Consider the following 27,752-nt stretch of genomic DNA (forward strand, 5'->3'; position numbering starts at 1 on the left):
CATGTAGCATTTAAGTGACCAAGTAGTATTGGGTAAAAGTTATTGAATGGTGTTGGGATAAAGTGAGAAAATTGTGAAGGATTAAAATATTTCAAGAGCTCAAATTACTTCATCAAAACATGTTTAAGTCACATTTTATCAACACAAATTGCACAGGTTTATTGAACATGAATAAATTGTGTTAATTTAACTCAATTGTTTAAGTTGCTGCCAAAGCAAAACATCTGTGTGCAACAAATGTCCACCATTGAATTAAGTAAATCCAACAACATATTTTTTTCAGTGTGATTCCAAAACCTCTCAAAGCAGAAATATTATCCAGCAAGTTGCCTTTTCAGATATGGAAGCTCACATGTCATGTGCACTAATACTACAACAAACTAGATGCTATTTTGTTAAACCACAGTATAGCTTTCTAGTTCTCCTCAATCTTAAAGGAGCTTGGAGCTTAAAGGATGAACAACATGTGTACAGTTCCATTGAATATGTACAATGACAGTAAAGGGCTTTTCTATTCTTCTATTCTCTTCTACCCCACTCTAAAATTGCTGAGCCCACGCACCCTTTCACCGAGTGGTGAAGTCCTCCACCATCATCTCTGGGATGAATAGTGGAATCTGAGATGCTTTCTTGTGTATAATCATGTACCTGTGTGCACAATTCTCTCGATCTTGATGCTCGAGTTGTCCAGCTCTTTGGCAAAGGCATGGACAGCCTGAAGTAGGTCTTCGCAAGTCTCGGGGTCAATGTAGGTCCTCCGTGTTGGGATCTTAACTGCAGTGGTATAAACACACAAAAATATTTATATAGTTTTAAAACTGGTGATATAAAATGAGACATGTGTTTTCTACACTTTGTAAGACATTACATCATTTATTGTGCACATTCTTTATAACGTCTGAAGTACCCAGCAGCAACATATCCACATTAGATATAAAGAAACACTCCCAGACTGGCTGGACCTCGCTCTCAACACAAAGCAAAGCATTTCTAAAGTCTGCATCGCTTTGTGCTCTACTGAGGCTACCATCAGTGAAAGGAATTGCTATGTCTGTCTCCTTCAAGAAAGACTTTCTCTGTGTATGATAGTTGAACATTAGACCAAAATGTTGTGTCTGGGAAGAAGGCTTTGCTCTTTGATCTCCAGCCTCAAATCAATACCAGAGTTTTACCATTGATGTTTGAAAATGCTGAAAAGCTTTCTTCTATCAAACTCTACATAGCTCTATATAACTGTAGGGTTAAGGTAAATATCTCAGTTCTTAGTCAGTTTTTCAAGGTTATAATACACTTTTATATATACACTTTTATTCAAGTGTTGGACTGAATGTTCTTTCCTATAGTAGCTTAAAATCAGACACAAATGCACAAAACACATAGCATCTGGGTTGGAAACATGAAGCTGAGCCTTAAATCTGCATTCTATCTAAAGGCCACCAGATGGCGATACTTGTGGTTGCAATAAAGATTTCCTGTCTTACAGACGTCGATGGGAAATCAGCTGACCTCTGGGTTTATGGGCTCAGTCATGCATTTTGAGACTATTTTGTAAATTTTGTTCATACCATGTTTCAAAATGGAGGATTACCTGTGGTATGAAAGCACGCAGTCATTGGCTTACAACTTGTCATTACCCAATGAGCACGCAGTTTCACAGTCAGACCCACCCCTTCCTGCCATATCCGTTTTTTTCCCCCTCTAGCAAAGATGGAAACGCTCATCTTGAAGCTTCACAGCAGGACTTCAAAACCCAGTGCGTAATATCACAAATACAACATTACATCATACATATGCCCACATACCAGGAAAAATCTCTACTCCAGTAAGGACTTAATCTTCAATCTGCATTTGTAGTATAAACTGTTCAAGGTCAGTCTGCTTGAATGTTCTTCCATCCATCCTCTTCCGCTGATCTAATTCAGAGCTGTGAGGGGACCAGTTGCCATAGGCTGAGTACATCCTGTACAAGTCGCCTGTCTGTCGCAGGTCTACTTGACTATAATCAACACCCAACTTTTCAAGGTTAACTAACAAATAGCTTTGTTAGCAAAGTCACCTTTGTAGCATTTAGCTTTTCATGTTCATTCATCACACATGCACTGCAGCAGCTGGTTAGATTCAGGGTTCACCGAGTTACTGCTATAGGCACACTCGAAGGGAAACTGAAACATATTCAAGAACATTTTCTTTCATTATAGACAGAAGAACACAAACTTCTTTGTGTCTTTCTCCGTTCATTTCCTTACACACCTTCTCTTGCCGTCGCTCTCTTATGCAGAGTCAGACTATCGATGGCATTGCAAATGAGTCACGAGCCTCTTCTCCTCGCATTCATGGAATATGTGCTGAATATTTCTAGGTCACATACTCTGACATAAAACTAATATTCTGAGCAGTGTCACTTATGATGAGTCTCCTTCTCTGCCAGTTCACCTCATCACACTTAATCCCTCAAACCTCTTAGTGCGCCCTTCACTCACTCACTCATTTCCCCTCCTTTTCCCCTCCTTCTTCCTCTACTTTATTACTCACACGCTCATTTATTCACTTTTCGTCTCTCTTCCCCTGTCCTCACGCGTTAATATATGGTTGTAGAATGTGTTTTAAGAGTCTGGCAGGCGAACAGATGGGAAAAAAAAAAATCATAACACCCACTACTTTGCGTGCTTCCAGCTCTCGGACAAAGCAGACCTGCAGGAACGCGAAAGCATGCTGCACTGGGTTTGCATGCACGGAACGCAAAACGGACTTTTGTGTTGAATAATGAGGAAAAAATGTTTATATGGGTGTCCAAGTTTCGGAAAGAAAGGTGCGTGTGTGTGTCTCTGAAAAGCAGGCCAAAAATGTTTCGGTGTGTTTCTGTGTTTGTGTATATTACGTGCTTGTCAGCTGTTGGCATGTCTTTGTTTGGAAAGATTTAATTCCCATTCGCATGGCTTCGGCTCATTATTCATCAGACATAGTGCTCCAAACCTCTCTAGAGGGCTCAGTATGCTGGGAGATTAAACAACGCAAATGAGCACGAGCACACGCTTGCACACTCACACACAATTAAAAAAAAAAAGGAGAGAAAGCAAACTCTGCATGCATACACACATAAATAAACTCTAAAACACACACACACACACACACACACACACACACACACACACACACACACACACACACACACACACACACACACACACACACACAGAGCCACCACATTAGCAAAGCACTGACAGGCAAACCCGCACACAAACAGGAACAGATATGTCAAACTTGTTTCAATCTGTCACTGTCAAACAAAAAACCTATTAAGAGCTTTGTGACCAGAGGTTAAAAAAAGAAGCATTTACAACCTTGTAAAACAACAACATTTACTGTTCTGCTTTTGAAGCACAATCTCGCTTGTTGCCTGCCTTGTTCATGAGATTTTAGCCTTTTTTTTTCCCATTCTTTTTCCTCCCCTCATCTCCGGCTCTTTATCTTCCTCCTCCTCCTCCTGATTTCAATCTCTCCCCATCAAACTCAACCACGCACACACCACCCAATGGAGTGTGTCAGTGTGCTCAGAGTTGGCTAAGCATGCACTCAGAATTGCGAATCAAGGCTGCGGCGCTACTTAATGCCTCAAAAGTCATCTGTAATGCACGGGCATGTGTGTTCACATGCCATTCCCGCACTGGAATAGGAAAAGACAAAGCCTTTTTTCAGATTCCGCCTCCTGTCCCATACACTTTATACAGACACAGTGATGCTGTATAATACAATCATCACTTTTGTCACTTACATTGGAAGTAAAGTTCCTCATCTCCCTCTTGAGAAGCCTTACTGTAGCCACATTGCCTGCGAAGAAAGAGAGAGACGGTCATCAGAGAGAGTTTCTTTTTAATCCCATTTAGCAGACACAGGTAAATGGCAGAATCAGCTGCTCTTTATCTTGAGCCATGGTTATAAGTAGTAACTGCCAAGAGAGAAGAAGCAACAATGAGAATATTGACAGAGGAGAAAGGATGTGGAGAAGCATTCATAAAGACCCCTGAAGTGTTCACTCATCAGAAAAGTCCGAGGCTCAGTGCCAATCCTGCCTATTTGAGTGTGCCACCGACTCACACCAACAGCCTTGCAATTGATACACTATTGTTGTTTCACCTTGAATAACTTTTCATCCAAGAAATGAATATATATACACTTTGGCAACTGGACTGTCCTCATCCTTTGTCACCACAGGGGCCTAAAGAGGAGCAAGCTCAATAGGATCTCACTGTTGATGGCTTCTGGCTGAAAAAAGCTTCTTTTTCTTTTCTTTGCATGCAACACAAATGCCACGCACACTCACACTGTCAGTGACAAATTAACATTTGGCTGGCTACTAACAAACTTACTTAGATTAGAAAAATAGAGGAAAAACAAGACTAAAGAATTACTGAGGATATAAATTAACAACATCAGAAGTTTTTCTAACAACCGGTTTCCAATAAAATATAGTCTACAAATACCAAAATATAGTATAAAAGTGTGCAAAAGTCTCAAGCCTCCTCTCATTTCTTTGTATATTCATAGGAAAACTGAAAATGTTGCGCTGACTTATTGGAGCATGCGCAAACATACATGGAAATACAACATGAAAGCCAGAAACAGAGTTTGTATAATTCAGTAATGGTAAGGTCCGGGTTTTTCAATTCAGTTGTGCTTTTACTGCATTGGCAGTGTGTTTGGATTTTAATGTCATACTGAAAAATTAAGCAGTTCCCAATCTGATGCTTTCCAGATGGCATTGCATGGCGGATCAAAATCTGACTGTATTTTGTTTTTTTGGAGTTCATAATTCCATCAGTGTTGACGAGATCTCCAACGCTACTGGCTGGAATCGTAATTTACAGATGGCTATTGGCACTCAATGCTGTACCTCTCTCCTGATGTCATCCATAGATTTTGTTGATGATTTTAACCAAAACGATTTATTACTCGATGAGTGCCATTGCCACTGATTTTCAGTCCAGTTTTTGTATAATTTGGTATACCTGTATTTCTCTCCTAAAAATGGTATCTTGACACTACCCATTAGACCATTTCTGATGAGGCTTCGCTAAACACTAATTCTTATACACATGACTTTCAGATACTATTCATCTGCATTAGATAGTGTTTCAGGCTTGTCCCTTCTTTTGTCCAGTTTGCTCCCTTTTTTAAGGACACACTGCAAACTATGCTAAGGTATACCAAGTTGTTTAACCAAGTGTTCAAAACCTTTTCAAAAACATTACAAGAAAGTTTCGCTCCTTGGAAGCAAAATATAAAGAAATGAGGGGTAGTTTAAAATTTCTGCATAGCACATTTAAATGCTTTATATGGAATGAGAAGGTCAAGTACAAACATCTGAAAGTTTTCTTCAAATGCCAATCTTGAGAGTGCCTCGTCCTTCAGGTCTTTAGCAAATCAGTTTAGCCTAAGCCTTTTAAAAGAACAGACGTGTATGTATATCTGCATCAATAATATCAACAAGTGAACATGGAACATACTTAACGTTCTGCTGCCATGGCTAGCAAAGACTGCTGTGGCTGTTTTGACAAAGAAGTCACAACGTGTCACAGTTAAGGCCCGAGCACAGATGACACTGAGGTGTAGATTTATGTTTAAGTACAATATTATACCTGCTCAGGCAGGCATGTGTTAATGTGAACATCATAATATATCTGCACTACACAAAGAGCTGGTGCACAGCTGAGAGGGAGTATACAGAGAGTACGACAGTCGTATGTATGTGCACATGGGAATGTTAATGTGTGTCGTTTGTGCATGAGTGTGTCTGCACAAATTCATGTGGGCGCACATGTGTGTGTGTGCGCGCTTTACAGGATCCTGTTATATTGCATGTGCATGTCCCCGTGAGTTTTTATAAGGAGAGACGTGGCTGAGGGTGAGGCTGACACATCCCTCAGCCTGTGTAGCAGTTGGGTCTGAGACAAGGTCAGGACCCTGTCTGTCAAAACACACCAGCAGACACATGCACCACAACTCCTCAGGGCAGGAGATATCAGACCGGAGAGAGGAGACAAGAATTAATAGATAAGGGAGCACAGCGTAAAGGGAGCAAGGGGTGGGAATGGGAGGAAGATGAGAATGGAGGGCACCACGGTACCGAGAGAAACAAGATGCAGGAGACCAAAGGGAGGAGTGGAGGTAAGGGAGCAAATAGCGAACGCGGCAAGGGGAGAAGGGCAAAGCAGTGGAGAAATCATCGAGAGAAATGAAGGAAGTACTGCTGCGACGAAGAGGCAGAGGAAGTGACATGAAAATAAGAGGTTGCGAACAAGAGGATAATTGGGAAGAAGGTTATGCAAGGAAGTTGAAACTTGAAGAGGCACACAGTATAGCCTATAAAGTAGACTGCAAGGAGCAGCGGAAGAAGCAAAGAGAGACGAAAAATATGCATCTCAGAGATTAGAAAAGTAACAGAAAAACAGAAGCTAGGACACACAGCAGGATAAATCAACCATCTAAGCCCTGTACTCATTAAATAACTGCCACAAATTGATATATATATATTTAAAATAGTATGCTTATTGAACCTTCTGAAAAATTAAAAAATAAGAGTTAATATCAATTAGCATATATGAGTTTTAATTTTTATCATATTAGCTACATCTGGCATCTTTTTGCAATTTGTTTCTTAAAAATATACGTTCAAATTAGAGACAAAGTCTCAAAAACTCACAAAAACCCATGTATCAAATATGATACACTAGGCATAAGGAGTTAAAGGAGTGACAACAAGCTAATAAGCATGAATACTAATACCAAATACCAAAGAAGGATGTAGTAGAAAGTAGTAGTAGCAGGAGTAGTGGTAGGGATGCATGAAAAAGACTCATAAATTGATTTATGTGACCATTTCCCTTTCTTCTTCTGAAATGTCATATATGTGACAAAAATGAAATAGCAGATGCAAAGTAGTACTCATTGGAAGGTTGCTTCTTATTGAGTATGAATTCCCACTCCCTTTCAACATGTAAATTAATCAGAATGTTTTTTTGTATGTAATTTGTATAGTATATTTTTTTTTCTCTCATTTCTTTTCTAAATGTACTTGTATATTGTTCACATGTTGAAATAAATTACCAATCAATCAATCAATCAATCAATCAATCAATCAATCAATATGACTGGCCTTTACATTTTTAGTTTGATTTCAGATCTCGGTGGAGCGCAGTGGCGAGGATATAAATAAAACTGTGCTGAACCGCTTCATGAAAAAGGAAAGAAATGGTTATTATGATTCTCTCGGTATGAGGAAATGAAAGGAGACAGAAATGTGGGGCTAGGGGAGCAGGGAGAAAGAGACTACAGACATGCCAGTGTACCTGGGCATCAGCTCTGTGAAGGGAGGAAGAGGAGAAAGAAGAGGAGGAGGAGGAAGGGTGGAGAAGGAGGTCGAAAGCAGCACCACGCTAGCAGGAGTTACATTGGAAGAGCCTGAGCAGACGCTGCTGGGAAGAAAACAAGGAGGGGGTGCCATTGTCAATTCTGGCTCTTTTCATGAATTTAGTCATTCAACACAACTTTGGATCCAAAACAGATTTTTCTCTAAAATCTAATCACTGGAATACAGTGGATGCTATCAAGTAAACATACAGTACAAAAAATCATATAATATACTTTCAATTTTTGTAAACAGACCTTGCAGTCTATTTCTAAAACTAGAATTACAAGAATTCTGGACTGATTTTTAAATTTCACAACTTCAAAAGAACCAGATGGCAGAAGGAAATGTGTGGATGGTGAATGCTAAAATTTCTGGCCAAACTCTGTCACTGTCTGCTCAGCTTCTTCAAATGTTAGTTTTGGCAAGACTTCTTTTCTCTTTAATAATAATAATAATAATAATAATAATAATGGATACTTTATTGATCCCCATGGGGAAATTACTTGTTTTTCTCTGCATTTGACCCATTCACTCAGTGAAGCAGTGGGCAGCCCACTAAGCAGGCGCCCGGGGAGCAGTGTGTAGGGACGGTACCTTGCTCAGGGGTACCTCAGGGTAGCCGTTAAGTGGATTCGAACCGCCGACCTTCCGATCATGGGGCGACCACTTTACCTACTGAGCTATCCCTGCCCCAATTCATTTAAGCCCTATTCATGAGCAGATATGTTCTTTGGGAGGGGGGAAAACAAACTTTTCATGTTGATTGACACTTCATTATTCACATCTGTGAAATCCTGTCAATTTAATTGAGCTATGCCAACAATTCTATTTTTCACAAATCTGCATTTTCATTTCCTAATATTATGTCATATGCATGAAGTGGATGGAATTTCTGTTTTAAATGCCACACAATGTTTATTTAAGACATGTTTCAATACTTTTGCAAAAACCTTAATGTAGAATATCTGTAAAACTCAACTAGCAAAACTACTGCATTAAAATTTTGCTGCTATATTTAACAAATTAGTAGATTTTCCCTTTGGTTATGTGAATAGCATTAACTATGGAAGCAAAAATGTTGATTGTTCTAGTTGTATGACATATAGTTATTGCAATGAATAGGTTAAGTGAGGTTTTTTTTTTTTTTTTAGATAGTTTTAGAGAAAGAAATGTTCTACACAACAACAACAACAACAACAAAAAAAAAAAATCTGAATCAAGCAGAAAAACAGACTTTCTCTATAAATCATATACTTCTAGCCTTTAGTACCCTGATTAACCATTTTGGCAAAACCGGTTATGTTAGCTGGAGAAGACTAAAAGAAACCAGGGCACCGATGAATGTATGCGTCTTATCCTGGCATCTGATCGATAGCCAATTAAAAACCACTCCCTTGTCATGTGTGGATAGAGTGAGTGACAGCTTGATACCTGTCAAAGTGGGGGACATGTTTAATATTTATTGATGCTATCATCTCACCTCATCTTATGGCTGGCAATAAAGCTAAAGCTCCTACAACCTTAGCATTGCAAACGAAACACCCAAGTAGCCTTATTTTAAAAGGTCCATCCTTCCATCTTCTTCTAATTATCTACCTCATCTTCATCATAGGGGAGCTAAAGCAGATATCACAGGCCAAGATTCTTGCCATGTTCCAGACACCTCAGAACTCAGATGTCAGGACTTGTGAGCGACATTATTCCCGAGTTAGCGGATTCTTAGCATAGTCGAGCTATTAGAACTAAAAAACATATTCAGAGATAAAGACTAATCACTGCTCTGCGTATGACTTAATGAGTTGAAAATACAAAACAGTGGCAGTACAGATTAAAAGTTTAGTTTTACTATTGTTTATGTTCAGTGCCGCCATCTTGGATTGATAACTCGGGGGTACGTTGTTCTGCTTCAACTTTCCGAGTGGGAGTTGAGGGGGTGTTACACAAAAAAAATCCGAGTTATTCGGGGAACGCAGGGCTCCCATCAGACAGCCGTCCACGCTCACATTCACACTTACAGCCAATTTAGAATCACCAGTTGACCTGGTGTGTGTGTGTTTGGACTGTGGGAGGAAGTTGCTGCCCAGAGGAAGAAAATGCAAACTCCACACAGAAAGGCCTCAGCTGGCTGGTCGAGGATGTCAGAATAGTTTGATAGGTTTTGTGTGTGCTTTTGCTTAATTTAATCAATTTCTATGGCAACTTCAAAAATCGATCATAATTATAAAATTAGTAATAACATGCACTTTTATGCAGCTGTACATTTTTAGGTACAGTCACTCACACTTTAGGGTGAGAACTTTAAAACAAAATAGAAGATGGATGTCATGTAAATTATGCTGCTTCCATGTCAGCTCTTTCAACTCCGTGCCTACATATCCTAGAATAATGCAGGTGCAGAATAATAGGTGAGAGAGCATGAATAGAATCCTAGCTGAGGTATTAGGCCGGAGGAGATTTACAATATGTATGGCAAAATGCACGTAAAATTAGGTAATTAAAAAAAAAAAAAAAAAGAGAACACTTTAACTTTTATCCATTAGTATAATGAGATTCACTTTATTCCACTGCTGAGTTTTGCTTTACTCGGATGAGCCCTGCTACCACATAAGTATCTCTCCCTTGGGGCAGATAAATAGTGTTACTCTAAAACCTACTCTCACACAAAGATAAAGACAAATATAGTTTCAGCTTCATTTGTAAGTTATTACTTACAAAGGTGTTAATTTAAACACTATCTGGTGAATAATAAACAGCAAGACTGACAAAATGGCTTTATGCATAAGTAACTTCCAGACATAAAAGCACTGATCTGTTCAACATATGCATGCACCTATACACTGCTGTTTGAGACCTTTTTTCTTAGCTTCCCCATCTCTTCCCCTTTGAATCCTACTTTTTTTTTTACTGTGTCACCAAGTGTCATCAGCCCTATGAAATGACCCTCATCTTTAATTTCCTGCTTCTTTCTTTCTTTCTTCTTGAACTCCTCTCCATCCTCTGTTCTTGATAACTTGTAACTCACTCACCAGACACCAAAACACACACACGCACACACACACACGCACACATTCAATCAGAAGACACAGAAACGCATGCTGGTGTGGCTGGTGAAGGGTAAACAATCCTTGCACTGACCAGTCAAGCCTGGGCTTCCTGGAGAATGTTTGGGCAATGCCCTGGAACTCTGGCTCTATCAAACTCTGTCAGGCACCACTGGATTCTGTGTGTATGTGTGTAAATGATAGGATAGAGCATCAAGGTGAGGTTTCAAAGTGAAGAAAATACAAAATACCCTCTCTTATCTCATCACGCCCCCTCCACTTTTCATCTGTTTTTATTACCACTTTATGTTAATAAGAGTTCATAATAATTTGTATGTCACTGTAAGTGACTATGACTGATGATGAACCTGTGCTTAAATAACATCTTTATAATGGTGAGACTGAGCTGCAAGAGTTTCTCAGTTCATCAGTAAATGTATTACCATAAAAGCAATCAGCAACTATTTTGAGATTTGATTGAGCCTTAAAGCAATTTTCTTGCATACGTAAATTGCAAGATAATGGGAAGCAATTCTAGGGCTTCTGGTACAGAAATGCTAAAATATTCGTTGTTTTAATAGTAACTTTGACTATTAAACTTAATCAGTAGACTGCTATAGGTTGTCCAACACAAGAGATCTAAAGACTAAGAGAATAGTCGATGCAGAAAGTTAAATACACCAATTATGCGGTAAAATATGGCACGATCTGTTGTAGTGGTGTACCCACATATGGTAATTCAAACCAACTCACAGAAAATAAAATCACTGGTCCTGTCGCCATCCCCTCACCTCAAACCTTTGCTGCACCAAGTTCTGCTGGAGGTTTCTCTCTGTTAAAAGGGAGTTTCCCCTTCCCACTGTTGCCAAATGCTTGCTCATAAGGGGTTGTCAAATAGTTGGCTTTCTCTCTGTATTATTGTAGCGTCTTTACCTTACTTGGCCTGATATGACGCTTTATAAATAAAATGGAATAATTTCCTTTTTTTTGGACTCTAAGAGCTGCAGGAACAGAAGGGGTTAAGAGGAGGGAGAGACAAACCCCATGTCCATTACAGAGGCACAACTAACGCACTCTATATTAAAAGTGAAAAATGAAGTAGGTTTGAGGACCGTGCATAGCATCAAGGGCACATCCATAAATGTGATGTGCCATAAATGCATTTCGCTGCCAGTGTCCATCCATGCCTTTATGTGTGTGCAGTGGAACTCATTTGCATGTGTCTGTGTGAACAGGCAGATCGATGTAACTGAGACCCTCCAGCCATAGCTGTAAGCTGGCTGTCTTTGCGAACACGAACATGGTAATTGAGGCATCACACCATTCTCCCTTTGTCTCTATGCAAAACATGAAGAGCTAGTTAATGGTCCAGCAGCGATGAACAATGGAGACCACTTGCAATGAATGCAGTGATGGAAATAAAAGAGTAAGATAACCATTATTATTCACTGTGATGCTGTGCACAAGGGCATGATGCTGCCTTCCTCAAAGCAAGAATTTATTTAAATACTTGTGCTGTGTGTGTGTCAGAGTATGTGTCTACTGAGAATAAGCACCTTGTTGAATTTTATGCTTTTCCTACTACAGTGCTGTTGTCTTCACTTGACTATGTCTGCGAATGTTTGTACATCCATTCCTATATTTTCCTTTAAAAATGTTTGACTGATATCCACCAATGTGTATGACGCTGCTGTGAATGAACAGGACCCAGTTTTTCGCCCAGCTGAATCCATCATTGCCCCGTTTGTCTGGATCTTGAATTGGTCGTGGTGTCTATAACACAGCCCCTCTTTATACACACATACAGAGAGTGTAGCTGTGGAAAAAGCCCACTTTACTTTGTATGGTTGAGAGTGCAGCTTCAGTGAAGATCAGTGTATCCGTGTGTGTGTGTGTGTGTGTGTGTGTGTGTGTGTGTGTACGGAGAAAGAAAAGAGGATGAACAAAAGCTATACAGACAAATCTTTGCACAATGTGTTGGAAAATCTCGCTGGACAGACTGAACAGTTGAATTGCAGCCAAATGGAAGAAGAAAAAAACATATGCGTGCATGTGTACTGTGTGGGAATAGATATTTGCCCTCTACTCATGTGCTGCATATATGATTGAGAGTACAGTAAGAGTTGCGAGTCTGTGTGTTACTGTGTAGGCGTATTTGAGGTGAGATGGTAGAATTCAGAGTTGGGCATGAGTCAAAGAGCAAAATGTTTGGAACAAGCAGAAATCCACTCACTCCCTTTGTCTGCTCAGCTGAATAAAACATGTAACTACACGACAAGATATTCAGCTTCCATATCATAAAATCATTTAATGTTTAACAGTCAAGACACTCAAGTCTGGCAAGTTATGTTAATATGTATTCGTCAGTTATTATGATTGCCTACATTGTCTTTAGTAATATATTGCAATGCATGAGCCTGTGGCACCAATGTAGTCATTGCAGGGAAATGTGCAGCAACATCTACTAATCACCTGAGGACTAAAAGTCCAATTAATTACTTAAACACCTATGCTCACAATGCCCCACTTTACAATTTTTTAAAAACATTCCATCATAACAATTATCTTATCTAAATTGCGTCATTAAAAATGACCCAAACTGAACCTAATTGTACCAGACTGCCACTTTAAGCCCAGCTGTACTAAAAGAAAACAGAATATAATAAATAAATAAGTAACAATAATAACTATAATAATTTGAAACAAAAATTGAATTTAATTAAACTGAGCAATATGCAGAAAAAGAGTAGAGTAATTTGCATTAGCTGTGAGTCATTTTGGTTTAAGGTTAAACGTTAGTTCAGTTTAACAGTTTTTCATCCTTACTGAAAAAGGTAGAGTAATAAAGCTGAACGTTCCACTCTCATTATAAAACAACGTTAAAAAAAGACCCTTTGATTCAGTGTAAACCCAAGAGGTAGAGCGAAATCACTTTGCAAACCATGTGTCTGCCGTTATACAAGTGACACTACCTAAACCTTTCATCTCAGCTGTTTTAAACAGCTCCATTTCTCTATGTGGAAACTAATTAGAGAGCAAAGAACTATGAACTTCGAGCCAAAAAAATGATCAAAGAAGGTTTTGACCCTGCCAACATTTTCCCCCGGGTGCGGACAGCGCCATTATCAAGCTGATGTCTTTATGTTGCATATTAAACGATGGTGAGCGTGGCTGCACAACGCAGAATCACTGTTAATGTATGGTCCTTTTACAGGATCCTCTCTTACAGACAGATTACTATAATCTGGATTAAGATGGAGCTGCATGTGATGGTTAACTTAATATGCAGCCGAGTCTATGATGCGTACGAAGTGTGTAAAAAGATACTAAAATCTGGGAAGGCCTTCACGAACCATAGGGAGTGGCTAGGGACTTAATCTACTGTGTGCATGTTTACATCAGTATATTCATATCTACCTCCTCCAGATGAGCAGTCCAGCTCCCATGGAGAGCAGCATAATGAGGGCAGCCACAGACACGACAACAATGATCACCACCGGATTCTGTTCACTGGACGCCAGTGCCACTGCAAATAACAAAACGTAGTTATTACACATATAAACACACACACACCTTAACCGAACAACATAAGTAGCAGTTATGAGCCTAGGAAAGAATCACAGGGACATTTGTGCACATGATCTTGCTGACATTCAGCTGAAGAAGAACACGAGCTGAGGACAAATTATGAAGAAATCTTTTTTGCTTTAGTAAACAAGAAGCACTGACATCAACAGAACAGCCTCATCTTTACAGTCACTGAGTAGTTGTTCTAGATGCTGTTTTATACTCTAGTGTATCAGCTGACATACAATTATGCACATTTTCATATTTTAAATATTTCTCATCCATGTTAGTTTCAAATGTTTAGAGCTCGCTGAACCCGTCTGTGTTGCAGTGGGCGCCTGCTACATCCTGTTTTCTTACACTACCTACACCTGGTTCCTCTCATGAACATGTTACTTATCCAAACTGCATTTTAGTTTAAACTACACCTTAAAGCACAGAGTCAAACATCCAGCCACAAACAATGCAGTAATTTTCAAGCTTTTATTGCAGGTTTAAGGTTGACAGGACGACATGTTGAGATGTGTTTTCCTACAGTTTCTTTCCTTTGTTTTCATTGTTACTTTACCTTCGTGCATGTAATGCATGATTTGGTCAGTTCTTAACTGAGTGGGAAGCACAATTCCAAGCTGTTTAGGCTTAAATGTCAGTGTTGATTAATATTCACCGTCTCCCACACAAAGTTAATTGACAGATAAATGTAATAAGCTGTATGATTTGTTAGTTGGTGATGCAGTATGTGGGGCGATTTTATGAACCCACGAATAACAAAAACAAACTTCTTGAATTGGACAGCCAGCCAAAACCTTTAAGAAGTGTCTTCGTGCACGTCAGCACCGCTTTTAGCCACTCACACATTTGAATCTATTCTACTGTGTCTACTGTGTCAAAACTCTTTTAAGAGGAGAAACTTGTATGAGGCTAAGACAGAAGCTGTTTTAACGCTGTGAGAGGGTGCATGATGGCATGTGCACAGTTCACATCACTCGTGTCAATTTTTCTGCCTTAAGCCTCAGTTATATTTTCCACGTCCACGAGTCCACTCGGGTCTGCTCGGTCTGAGTGACAAAATGTCGTCATAACACGGGAAGCGCGAAGGTCGGTGCAGATGTCTGTGCGCTTGGCTGTTTTTTTGTGACCGCGCAGACTTGTCAGCAGAGAATTGATATTATGGCTTCCCGGTCATCGAGTCTCCAGCTGTCCGTGTCCACAACGGAGTATAATCAAGGCTTTAGACACCTAATGGTGCCGACTGAACTCCTGATCTAATTCGCTGTATTAGAGCTTGGACAATGGTCAGTCATTCTGATACGGAGATTAATTTTTCAGCTAGATGCGATTTTGAGGTCCATGATAAAGTCACAATTGCAAGTGGTCAGATCAGGAGCACAGAGAGTGCTGGAGGTAGGGCCTAAATTTGTATCAAGGAATCACAAAACGTTTCGATCACACATTATAAAAGTTTCTGCAAAAGTAATGCACCCCTCTGGTGCGAAGCAACACCGCTATAATACTATAAATTCTCAACATTCCTCTTCCTGGAGAAATACAATGGTTGAAAAAAATATATTTGTGAAAAGTACAAGGCAAGAAACAAGAAGGATACCAGCCAAACCCTGAGGTGGCATAAGGGACACTATATCAACAGGCGCAAAGAAGAAACATTTCACGGCTTACTGCTAATATCTTGAATCTTCACACATAATCTTAGACACAGTCACATCCCATATCTGTCTCACTAGCAGCACGCCTCATTGTGTGGGCTGGCCAGGTGCCTGCACCGAACGCCTACCCAATCTGCCTGGTCTAAGAGAAGGGAGTGGGGAGAAAGGAGAGAAATCAAGGAGGGGAAGGGGGAGGAGGAATAAAACTGCTACTCACACTCGCCAAGTGTCTGCAGCTCCAGGGGAGTGCTGTACGCCCCGTAATCAATGGGCGGCGGGGACGAGGATGAGGATGAAGAGGAGGATGATGTAGAAGAGGAAGAGGACGTAGAGGAGGAAGATGAGAGCGGGGAAGAAGACAAGGCTGAGGAAGGAGCTGGTGTTGAGAAGGGGCGGATGAGGAAGACATATGTGGTGCCGGGCTTAAGGTTGTTGACACTGATCCGTGTGGCGGCAGTCTTCACAGTAGAATAACTCTGATCCTTTTGTTCCTGCAGAGATCGAAAGAGAAGTGAGAAAGAGGGAGGGAAAAAAAACAACAAAAGAGAGAAACAGGAGAGGAAGAGGTGGAGGAGTTAGACGTGTAGGAGGAATTCATTTGTGAGAGGGATCATTCGTTTCCGAGGCACAGTTTGTAATTCTGGGAGATGTGCAAGACAACTTTGTAACAAAATCAGAGGCTTCGGTAATGTTTCATTTATTGAGACAGTGTTTCAAAGAGTCAGACAGTTTGGCACGTCGAGTTAGGAGTTTTTAACTTGCTTTTAATAAGGGAGCATTACTCATTGCTTTGGGAATAAATTATAAAAATTCCAGAAGGCAGTAACAGTGCGACTCCGTGTAAAGTTTTTAGAAAAACAAATATGGTGCTCATCTGTTGATGAGAATGAGTGACACCTTCTACAATGCAGAAAAATGGGCTGAGTGAGTAACACATTCAAATAATTGCAACACTTGCTTTGTAATATACTTGGTTTTGCATGTTATTTGCAAAACATCTCCATTTAAAACAGCAAGTATAAGAAGTCTGCCATGATTGACACGGATTCTGGTTCCCAAACAATGAATTTTAAAGCTTTTGGCGACTCCTTGACTTTGTGCAGCATCTGCATGAAGTTGATCTGATGGTTTTTATGAAAATGGAATTTTTCCCAAAAGCGTGTGTGTGAAGGTCATTGTAGTCTAAGGAGCTTGGATTTCTTTAAGTTGCTTGAAGACGTTTCACCTCTCATCCGAGAAGCTTCTTCAGTTCAGTTCCATAGGAGGTCCATTGTGCCTCTTTGGGGGACACTCCTATAGGGCTTAAATCTGGGCCTCTCCATGATTTGACCTTAGAACTGAAGAAGCTTCTTGGATGAGAGGTGAAACGTCTTCAAGCAACTTAAAGAAGTCCAGATGCTTTTCTTTCCAAGCTCCTTAGACTTCCCAAAAGCTTCTTATTAAGCTTAATCTTGGTCGGCAGGTCAGATTTTTATATGGAGCTTTTTGAAAAAAAGTAGCAATAAAACATATCACATCATCATCAGCTTTAGCCTAGCTCAGTAGCAAATGTTAGCATGCTACAAAGCCTATCTGAGCGTGATGGGGGAAAAAAAAAAATCCCCCAAAGCATCCGTATGTTATGGTATTATTGTGGCATTATGATGTGAATAAAGCAGCCACCGTGCCCACATAGAGAGCTGCTACATCTCTTTGTTTTGTTCATTTGTGAACACAGAGGAGGAAATAAAGACAGCAGAAAAGTTAGATGAATGACACACACACACACACACACACACACACACACTGAAATAAAAAGAGATTAACTGAGAAACAGAACGGTTGCTGCTGCATAATGAGCGTACCCTGCAGAGTGAGCTAAGCTATGTGACAAGAGCTGACAGGAGAGAACTGAAGAGGAAAATTTTGGGAGTCTATGTAGATCTGAAGCGCGCAACAACAACAGCACTCTGAGCTGACACTTTCCAAAGTCAAGTAATGAATACACCGAATTAATCATCATTAGTCATTAACAGTGTTAATCGTTCTTATTGTCAATAATGTTTTCTAATTATTATTCAAATTACAAGTTTAAATAGTTCAATTTTTAAAATGTTTAACAAATCATTAAATTAAACAAGTGATTTTAAAATATCATTAAACACCATGTGGGCTCACACGATGACTGTGCACTGTGGTAAAAGAGACAAAGAAAGAAAGAGGCAACATGCTGACTAAACAAAGCTTTTCTTTCTTAAACTTTAATCGGGTTTCTGCATTACCTTTTCATTTCATGGCTGTTTAACAATTTTCCTGTCTTACTGTCAGTTATACTCCTTCTATCACTTAAATTCTCTTTACTCATCTGTTTCCCACATTCTGCTTTTCTTCCCCTACACGCAGTCCCACTAAGCGCTTTTTCATTTCTTTCTATCGCTGTCTTACAAGCATATTTCCAACAAGTCATTTCCCCATCTTCCTCTGTCTCAAATACCCTCTTCACCCCTCTCTTTCTATCTGTTACCACAAAAGCTTTTTATCCCTTCAAAGTACACCACAATATTCCTCTTGTTACCTCTTCTTTACCCCACATCTTTCCCCACCCACCTCTCTTCTAGATTTGTTCCCGTCTCTCTTTTTTCATATAAAGATCTGGCAGTAGAGCAGCAAGGAGCGGAGCTTTAATAAATATGATGAAGCATAGGGAAGAGAAGAAAATGTGAAAACTGGTGAGAGCTTGCCACAGCCAAACACAAAGACCTGGCATTGCCAGAAAACACAGTGTGTGAAAATAGACAAGTGTGAGTGTGACAGCTGTCATTTTATGTCCACGACAGATTTACTGTAAAGACTAGTCGCAATCTGCTATGCTATGCAAATGAGCGTGACACGGCAGATGAAATTACAGCGTGTGTTCATGAAAGAAAAAAAAATTAATAAAGATATTCATTTATACATTAACTGGGCTATGAATTCTGGAAACAATAAATGGTTGCATTTGAACATATGGCCTTCTGTGATTCTGTAGGGAGTGTTAAAATGTAGCAATCTCGGCTTTTGTGGGAATAATTTTGACCTCTCAGAGTAGCTCTTTAATGTCCTTTCATCAATACAATGGTACTATTATAGTACATGTGAAAAAGAAAATTAGTAACGAAAATACAAATAAAATCTAGATCAAAAAAAGCACAAGTGAAATGATTTCAGAACTTGGAAAAATCTTAAAACAAAACAAAAATATAGAGTTTTGATATTTGTTGGTTTGGTGTAAATTTTATTACAACTTGCCTGATAAGGCATTGATGGAGGTGATTATTATTGTAATACCTGTACTGATTTTTCATATATACCTCCAGCTCAAACAGCTGAAACAAGAAAATCTCTGAAAACTGAAACTAAACTAGTTTAAAAAACAAAAAGTCAAACATGAAATAATAATAAAAACTAATAAAAAAATATAAGACATGAACATGAAACATAAGCCTGTTAGAGCTGTGTGGTACACGTCTATTATAGTGGCACGGCCTCCCTGTTTATCTGCACTCTGTTCTGTACAGCAGGTTCTGTACTGCTTGTTCTTGCTATTAATATTGATAAACCTGTTATAGAAGTAAATTTGATCTTTAATATCAGCCACGAACATATCTCACTTCATTCTAATGGCAAAGAAAGAACCTCCAGAGTGCTGAACTTTTCCTCCAGTGAGTTGCTGAATGCTATTTATATCAAGCAAACACGAGAGAAATTAAAGTTTACCGCAGCTTTACTGCAGTGAGGAGTGGGTTTAGAAAATTTGGTTGGGCATCAGAAAGTCACCAGAAAACAACGGACTTCTGAGGGACTCCATATGATGCATGTCATTCATTTTGTGAGTTCTTTCCACTATAGTTGGTACCTTTAAGTCTTTCCTCTCTCTCTTTGCACCGATCTGTGCATATCTAATAGTAATCTTATCTGTCTCAGGCTCTGGAGCTGCATGTTCCTGATCTGCAGTTACTGTCCCAACAAACCTGCAGGGCATTTATTATTATATTGCTTGCCGTGTCTCTGTGCACGTCTTTCATGTTTGCTTTTCCTTCATCCCACATGGTGAAAAGTAGATGGCCAACCTCCCAGAGCATGATTCTGCTGGAGTTTTTCCACTTTCTTCAGTAAAACTTGTGTTTTTTTCCCCCCTCCTCTACAAATAAGACTGAATTCAGCTGATATTTATGATGAAGTAACAGCACATATACCTTTTCATAGTATTTGACTTCATATCCAGTCCGGCTGCTGTTGGGATGAGAGGGCTCTCTCCACACCAAGGTTATGCTCTTCTGTTCGATCTTCTCTGCTCGCAGTTCGCTGATAAGAGATGGTGCTACAGAGGGAAAGGAGGCGAGAAAAAAGAGGAGAAAGCTGAGTTTAGGTATGGTGAAAATACAGTGGCTACAACTATGATGTCTACCTTGACTCAATGAGCAAAGGTTAAAGAAGGAGTACCATCAACTCTCTTAGAGAGAAGAAGCAGGCACTTATATATAGTACACCTGAGTGGATTTCCAGATCAAAAGGAAGAGAGGGAAAATGTCTGCATGAGAGGGCTCATAGGAAAGTCAGGTATAAACTATGAGAGGTAAGAGATTAAATACTGAAGCTAAAACATGTCAAAGCAGGTAGCTGCCCATGAGTAGACGAAGGCTGTCTCCCTCTTTGTGTGTGTGTGTGTGTGTGTGTGTGTGTGTGTGTGTGTGTGTGTGTGTGTGTGAATGAACAGCTCCCAGATCCTGTACATCGGGATTGACAATATATCAATACCAATATGGGCTGAGTGACAAGTCTTTATTGACACAAGACAAACAGACAGAGGCACTCTTAATCTTAACTTTCTATTTCTTCTCCAGGTCTCTTAATTAAACTGACCTCACTTCAGTGTTTTCAGACTGAATCCAGAAAACTGCACTGGAATTTAGCCTGACACATAATTTGGCTCTTATTGATCACGCCAGTGCAATACATGAGGAATGATTCTGTTCAAAGCTCATCCAAATTTAGATGCAGTGCATAATGACAGTTGCTCACAAAGCAAACACTCTCATTACTGATGAAAAACTAGTTCTTTGATTCTGTGTCAACAAATGACAGGCTGCGCATAGTATGATAATCAGCAAACACCACCCACTCTTGCTTAAGTGCTAATTATACGGCTAATTATACCATGTGTAATGAAGTTGCAAAAAGGGTTGCCAGTCAAAAATACTAAGAAAAATTATGCGGTGTATTTAGCTTAAAAGGCCTTTATGTTAGGAAGGAGTGGTGCCATTAAGGCTGGGCGACAGGGTGAAGGAAGTGGCAGAGAAGTTTACGAGGGGGATTTCTAGATTTCATTTACTTAAATGCACATCAATACCTTTAATAGCATTCAAAAATATCCAATTAAGTTCCATATTTTCTGTGGTTTATTTTACTTCCCTTTTGTAGTGCTTGCTCTTTTTTTTAACCTTAATTCATTCCGACAATAGTTACCGATTCAGTTCTTTCCAGGTCCATTTCTTCCTTATCTCCTCCTTGACCTTTAGCCATCAGTTTGTCTCATTGCTCCTCGAAAAAGGCTACACTAATGAATATTTTCTGTCTGTCACTCACACGTGAACACATGAAATACTGCACACATATACACATGCACGACCTCCTCTCAAACAGCAGGATAATAGTCATTTTAGGCAGCAGATCAAAGGCAATCTGTCAGCATTGCTCTCTCTCAGTGTCCACCTCCATCTGTCATTTTTTTATGTCGCTGCTAACACAGGTATAATGCATTCTTCGTGATAACTATGTGACTTTTTGTTTCATGTTGGAAGTAAGGATGTATATCCATATGTGTGTATAGGCTGATGTCAAGTTTGCCAATGGCCACTGCAATCATAGATGCGTTTTATTTTTGCCCAATCAAGCTGAAAGAGGGAAATCCGGGCCATATGGAGACTATTAGTGTGAAAAAAGGATTCAAAAATTGATTTTTTTTTCTTTTTAATACAAAAGAATCATTTACTTGGATTCAGTGATATTAACACTAGTTATCACCAACACACCAAATAAATCCAGACATTCCTCAACAGCCGTCTCAGAAGGATTCTCCACATTCGCTGGGCAGACACAATCAGTAACATCAAACTATGGGAAATAACTTGTCAACTCCCAGTAGAGGAAGAAATCAGGAAGAGAAGATGGTGCTGGGTAGGGCACGCTTTACGCACATCGCCAACCAACATCACCAGGCGAGCTCTCAGGTGGATCCCCCAAGGCAAGCGAAAGAGAGGCCACCCAAGAAACTCCTGGAGAGGACACCTCGAGGCAGAAGCAAAAATGATGGGCTACACCTGGACCCACCTAAGAACGGCCCAGGACAGAAATCTCTGGAGATCTACCTTTGGCGGCCCATACCCTGGGAGGTGTGACAGGCAGTAGCAGTAATAGTAGTATCACCAAGACATTAATACTCACTGAACACTGTATTAGTTAAACCTTGCTAGAACATGATAGGAGGATCTTTTGCCTTGAGTACTGCCTTAATTCTTCAAACCATAGTTTGGATTAAACAAAATGCTGAAAACACTCTTCAGAGATTTTGGTCTCTGGTGACATGACAGCATCACATAGATTTGATGCAAATTTGTCAGCCGACTCTCCTTTTCCAACACATCCCAGAAAGCTCTACTGGAAATTTGATGACTGTGGAGGCTATTTAAGTATCGGGAACTCATTGTCATTTTCGGGAAGCAAGCTGGAAATGATTTGATCTTTGTGACATGGTGTTTTCTCCTGGCCTAGCCTCAGCTTCTTCTTGTTCTTCTCTCTTCTGCTGCTTTAAGGTTTGATGTGTTCAGACATGGGTTTAAAGATACTCTTCTGTATATCCTGGATGTAATGTAAAGAACCCTGGTCATTCTCCTCCGACCTCTGACATCAACAAGGCATTTTCACCCAGATAATGGGCGCTTATTGGATATTTTCTCTTTTTCGGGCTACTCTCCATAAACTCTAGAGATGGTTTTATGGAAAAAACCCAGCAGATCAGCATTTTCTAAAATGCTCAGTCCTGCAACAACAGTCCCTTAAATCACCTTCATTCTGATGCTCAACTTCAGCAGGTCACCTTGACCATGTCTTCAGTTGCTGCCATATGTGTAATCAGTTTATTCTAATAAGTATTAAGAGTGAGCAAAGGTTTTAAAAATAGACATACATATTAAGAGCAGTTAGAGATCTTTTGAAAATATCATCATTACTTTGAGTCCTCAAGGTATTCTGAAGGATATTCCTGCATAATGTGAACACGGCACATTGTACAGATGCATACACAGTAGGGGGAGAGTAGTCGTGGAAGCCATAGGCGCTCTAAAAGTTGTTATGATGTTAATGAACACGACACACGAATGTAAATAGACATAAGCAAAAGAAATTATTTGCGGTGATTAATGAATATGCATGGGCATTAATTAAGTGGGAAATAGAATAAAGGATGTAGATGGTATAGTTAGGAGAAAATAAAGGGATTACCTCCACGATAAATGAAAGGACTAGACAAACAAAAATGGAAATAGTAAAGGTATTGGGAGGAAAGAAGAAAGCGAAAACTGTTAGTAACACTTGAAAAGGTATTTAGGTCAAAATTAAATTTTTACCATTAAAAAAAATCATTAAGCTTAATGTGTTTAAATTACAGAAAATAATTACCTTCTATGTTTATGTGTTTAAAAACTGCTGAGCTAATGAACACTATTACTTCATTTTTGATGCAGATGGCTCACACCTATTTTCTCTATTATTTATTTCCTCTGTTAAAAACATGCACCCTAAATAGATGGAAAATTTATAGGAATCTAAAATACGTAATCCTAATCTTATTAGAGCTCAACTATTTTGAGTGAATGCTTGAACAGACAGTCCCTACTTTCTCAAAGCCTCTGACACTCAAATACAAGAAGAAAGGTAGCTTAACATACTAAAGCAAGAACACAGTGTCAGCCTGCTCTGGAGGCTATTGTTTGCTATTCTTTCCTTCCTTCTATGCTGAATTATGCATAAGACTATTCCCTTCCTCCAAACCGTGGATCACATCACAGCTCAATCTGACACACAATAAACAAGTGTGCACTACAATGCAAAAGTAATACAAAGGTTAAAGTGGTGCTTCCACCTCAGCAAAGAAGCGCTGTAACTTGTTCGCCAGACAAACTAGCATCAAATTCGCCCGTATTTGAAGTGCTTTAGCACATTGGTTGTGCAGACTGTACTATTACTTTTTTTCTGCCCCGCTATCTACCAAATGTTTCTTTGAGAACAGAGTAGGGTTCATCTCTACTTTCAGCAGATTTACACATTTTGAGGTTATATTTTTACAACAACCATAAATACAAAAAAAGTTAGGACGCTCTAAAATGTAAAACAGAATGTACTGAGTTTGGAAATCTCACAAACCCATATTATATTCACATTAGAAGACTGAAAACATATCAAAGGTTTAAACCAAGACATTTTTGCTTGTTTAGTATTTTTGATGGCAGCAAGACGGCTCAAAAAAAGTTGGGATGTGGGCTTCAAAAATTCAGTGGTACTAAACAGAAAGAGCTGGAGTCGAATTTTGCAATTAAATGTGTTAATTGGCAACAGGTCAGTAACAAGCGACAGGCAGAGTTTCTCAGAAGTTAAGATGGGAAGAGATTCACTAATTTGCAACAAACTGTGTCTACAAGTTGTGGAATAATTTCAGAATAATGTACCGCAATGTAGAATTGTCAAGATCTTTGAAATGTAATCATCTTCAGTACATAGTATGTATTAAAAACGGACATGAATCTGTTCAGAGGCTCAGGAACAAGAAATAATTGTCTGTGAACACAGTTCACCCTGCTATCACACAAATGCAGGTTGAATCATGCAAAGAAGGCACCACATGTACATATGATCCAGACACACCACCTTCTACTCTGGACCAAAGCTCATTGACAATATGCTGAGGCAAAAGTGTTCTGTGGTGAATTAAATTTAAATTTGTGCATCTTCTGGACTAAAGAATAACATTTACCTTGGTATCGGCACACAGTTCAAAAGCCGGCATCTTTGATAGTATGGGATTTGTTAGTATCTGTGTCACTGGCCGCTTGGATGTCTGGAAAGGTGCTGACAGTGCTGAAAGGTGTGTACAAGTTTTAGAGCAACATATGCTCCCACAAACTAGTCTAGACTTTCACCAACGGAAAACATTTTTCTTAGAATGATACATTTTCTCAGTTGAAACATCTGACGTGTTTTCTGTTGTAAATAAAATATGGGTTCATCAGATTAGGGAAAAAAAGAGCCCCAGCTTTTTTGGAAAAGGTGAAAAAAAGAAAAATGGTACTGCACTACCGGTGTGCTTGATCTAGATGGCCTGAATAGTTCAGTGACTTTTTCTCTCAACTGACCCACTGAGAAGAAAAGCAGTGTGTTCCAGGACATCCTGATTTATAAACTAAGCACTGAGTAATAATATGAAATAAGAAAAAACTAATTGCTGCTTTTTGCCTTTCAGCATCACGTAGAGGAATGAGTAACACACTTTACTGCTGATTTTAGCATGACTCCAAAAATATAAAACATGACAAATCCAACATAGCGTCACATCATATTTTCAGAGGACTTTCATCCTTGCTCCCTGCAGCTTGCAACCTGGCTCCTGGGCAAAAAGCTGGTTGTGCTGGTTCTCTGTGCATTTATCATTTGCAAGGATTAAACAAAACATGAGCTCTAATTAATTAAAAAGGGGAACAAATTAATCAGAACAAGAGCATAAATTAATCAAAACGTGAAAAACGAATGAATCAAAATGTGTGCGCACATTTATTATGCACAAGATAGCATTTTGTGTACTCAATATAGTAAACTATAGCCTCAGAAGATTTTCTTTTCAGTGTCTACTGACAGGCTTAGAAGATTTAGCCATTTATGAAGGCAAGTAGATGTGAAAATACTGTCCATTCTCCACTTCAACACACACTCAGCACACACGAGCATATGGGAGGGAATAGTGACTGCATTTGGCTTTGTGTTTTAAAAGAAAAAATCGGTGCAGACTTCTCTTTGAAATGTGTTTTTGACACACATTTACACAACTACACTCACATAAAAACATATACAACTGCATGATGATTTTCAAAAGCAATATAGAAGAGGTGATGGCTATGCAATAGAAGTGCACGCCAGACATTTCCAGTCCCTGATCTTGCAGCAGAAATCGCACGGCAGACATGCTCATAGGTGCCCATCACAAAGATAAATGGCTTCTGATAAGGTCCTGTATGAATGCCTTGCAGTACATATACCAATCACTAACACAAGTATAGGTCTGTAGACTCTAAAAGGGACACTGTGAATTTTATAAAAGTGATGCATGTACAAGTATAGTAGGTATATTTTGTGACAAAATAGTAACCAGGCTACAATTAATACAACTTTGTTATCATATCAAATCAGGTTGTGGCTCTCTGTCAGTCATTTTAAATAAGAAAGACTCTCAGCAGGGAACTTTAAATACTGGAAGTTCTTAGAAAGTTGCTGGATCATCATGAGCTTGTGAATGTCCTGGACATGCAACACATGGAAAGGAGAGCTGATACAGCCACACTACATGCCCCAGTGTGAGCAGCAGTGATCCTCTTGGGGAATCTAGAAAACTCCACCTGTTGATGTTGGTTTGACTAACATTCAGACTGGAAGGTAGCAACTATTTGCTCTTCCTGCCACATGCAAGCGTGCGTGACAGAATTCTACGTATAAATATTATGGACACATATCTGTCATGCAGTCCATGGCTTTAGGGTAGAGAATGGAGAGTGTCAGGTTTGGTGGTGTATGAAGCAGTTGGGATGAGAACTAACATCTCCAAATCAGAGGCCATAGTTCTCAGCTAGAAAAGGACGGAGTATCCACTCAGGGTCAAGAACGAATTGCTGCCCCAAGTGGAAGCAGGAGAGGGGAGCGGGAGACTGACAGACAGATTGGTGCAGCACGTACCATAACAGGGATGCTGTACCAGTCTACTGTGGTGAGGAAAGAGCTGGGCGTGAAAGTGAAGCTGTCAGTTTACAAGGTTGATCTACATTCCTACCCTCACCTATGGTTATGAGCTGTGAGTAGTGACCAAAGAAATGAGATTGCAGATACAAGTGGCAGAAATTAGATTCCCCTCAAGGGCATCTGGGCTCAGCCTTCAAGACAGAATGAGAAGCTCAGCCATTTGGGAGGGGCTGAGAGTAGAAGTACTACTACTCCACATCAAAAGAAACCGACTGAGGTGGTTTGGGCATGTGACTAGGATGCGTTCAAGGTGAGATGTTTTGGACACATCCTAGGAGGCTGTGTATTTAATTCAAAGGGACTCTGATTGGTTTAATCTTCTAAATACCACAAATGTTTATTTGAAATAACTGAAAACTAAGTGATAACAGAGTCAAAGAACAGCAAATAAGCTGACAAGTAATCACATGGATTGTGCTTGTGGATCACATACAATTGGCAAGAACACAACCGATTTATATTTTACAAAATATTTAGAGTAATTGTAATTTTTTTTTTAAATAATGTGTGTTTTTCTTTAGATGACTAATGAAATAACTAATGGTGATTTTAAAAGAAATGTAGTTTGCAAATATTTATTTATTTATGATTGCTTCTTAAGGTCAATCGATCTTGGGATCACCAGAGACTCCAGTTGTTAGTCCATGTATGTTAAATATGTTGGCGCTGAAACTAAACTCTTAAATCAATATATGTAAAGTGGAGGTTCTGACCCTGGTATCATTATTTAAGTTCAAAAACTGTTGAATTTAAAATACTGAATGTTTACACTACTATAAACAGGAACAGGACATGGTATCTTAGATTTGTTTCTTGGTTTGGTCTCTGATTTGCCAAATACCAGCAGAGCAGTTAATCTCCTAATACCCGAACTCTTCCGCTGCATGAATTCTTAATTTCTCTTTGCTATTTTTTTTACCTGATTTTTGTTTCTGATAAAAATGCGATTCAAATATGAGAACATTCATTTAAAATTTCGATAGAACAGTGGCAGCA

General features: G+C 39.4%; 1 protein-coding gene across 1 annotated transcript in view; it reads right to left on the minus strand.

Moving 5' to 3' along the window:
• epha10 (EPH receptor A10) overlaps window positions 1-27,752 on the minus strand; it is a 170,684-nt gene that overhangs the window by 14,265 nt on the left and 128,667 nt on the right. Inside the window, exons 6-10 of the mRNA XM_080862529.1 lie at window positions 19,895-20,019; window positions 15,898-16,171; window positions 13,867-13,975; window positions 3,773-3,828; window positions 649-774 (exon numbers count right to left, since the gene is read on the minus strand). Coding sequence (XP_080718655.1) covers window positions 649-774; window positions 3,773-3,828; window positions 13,867-13,975; window positions 15,898-16,171; window positions 19,895-20,019 — 690 coding nt within the window. The remainder of the gene's footprint in view (window positions 1-648; window positions 775-3,772; window positions 3,829-13,866; window positions 13,976-15,897; window positions 16,172-19,894; window positions 20,020-27,752) is intronic.

The sequence above is a fragment of the Rhamphochromis sp. 'chilingali' genome (assembly GCF_963969265.1).
Source record: "Rhamphochromis sp. 'chilingali' genome assembly, chromosome: 17".
In the NCBI taxonomy this organism is placed as follows: domain Eukaryota; kingdom Metazoa; phylum Chordata; class Actinopteri; order Cichliformes; family Cichlidae; genus Rhamphochromis; species Rhamphochromis sp. 'chilingali'.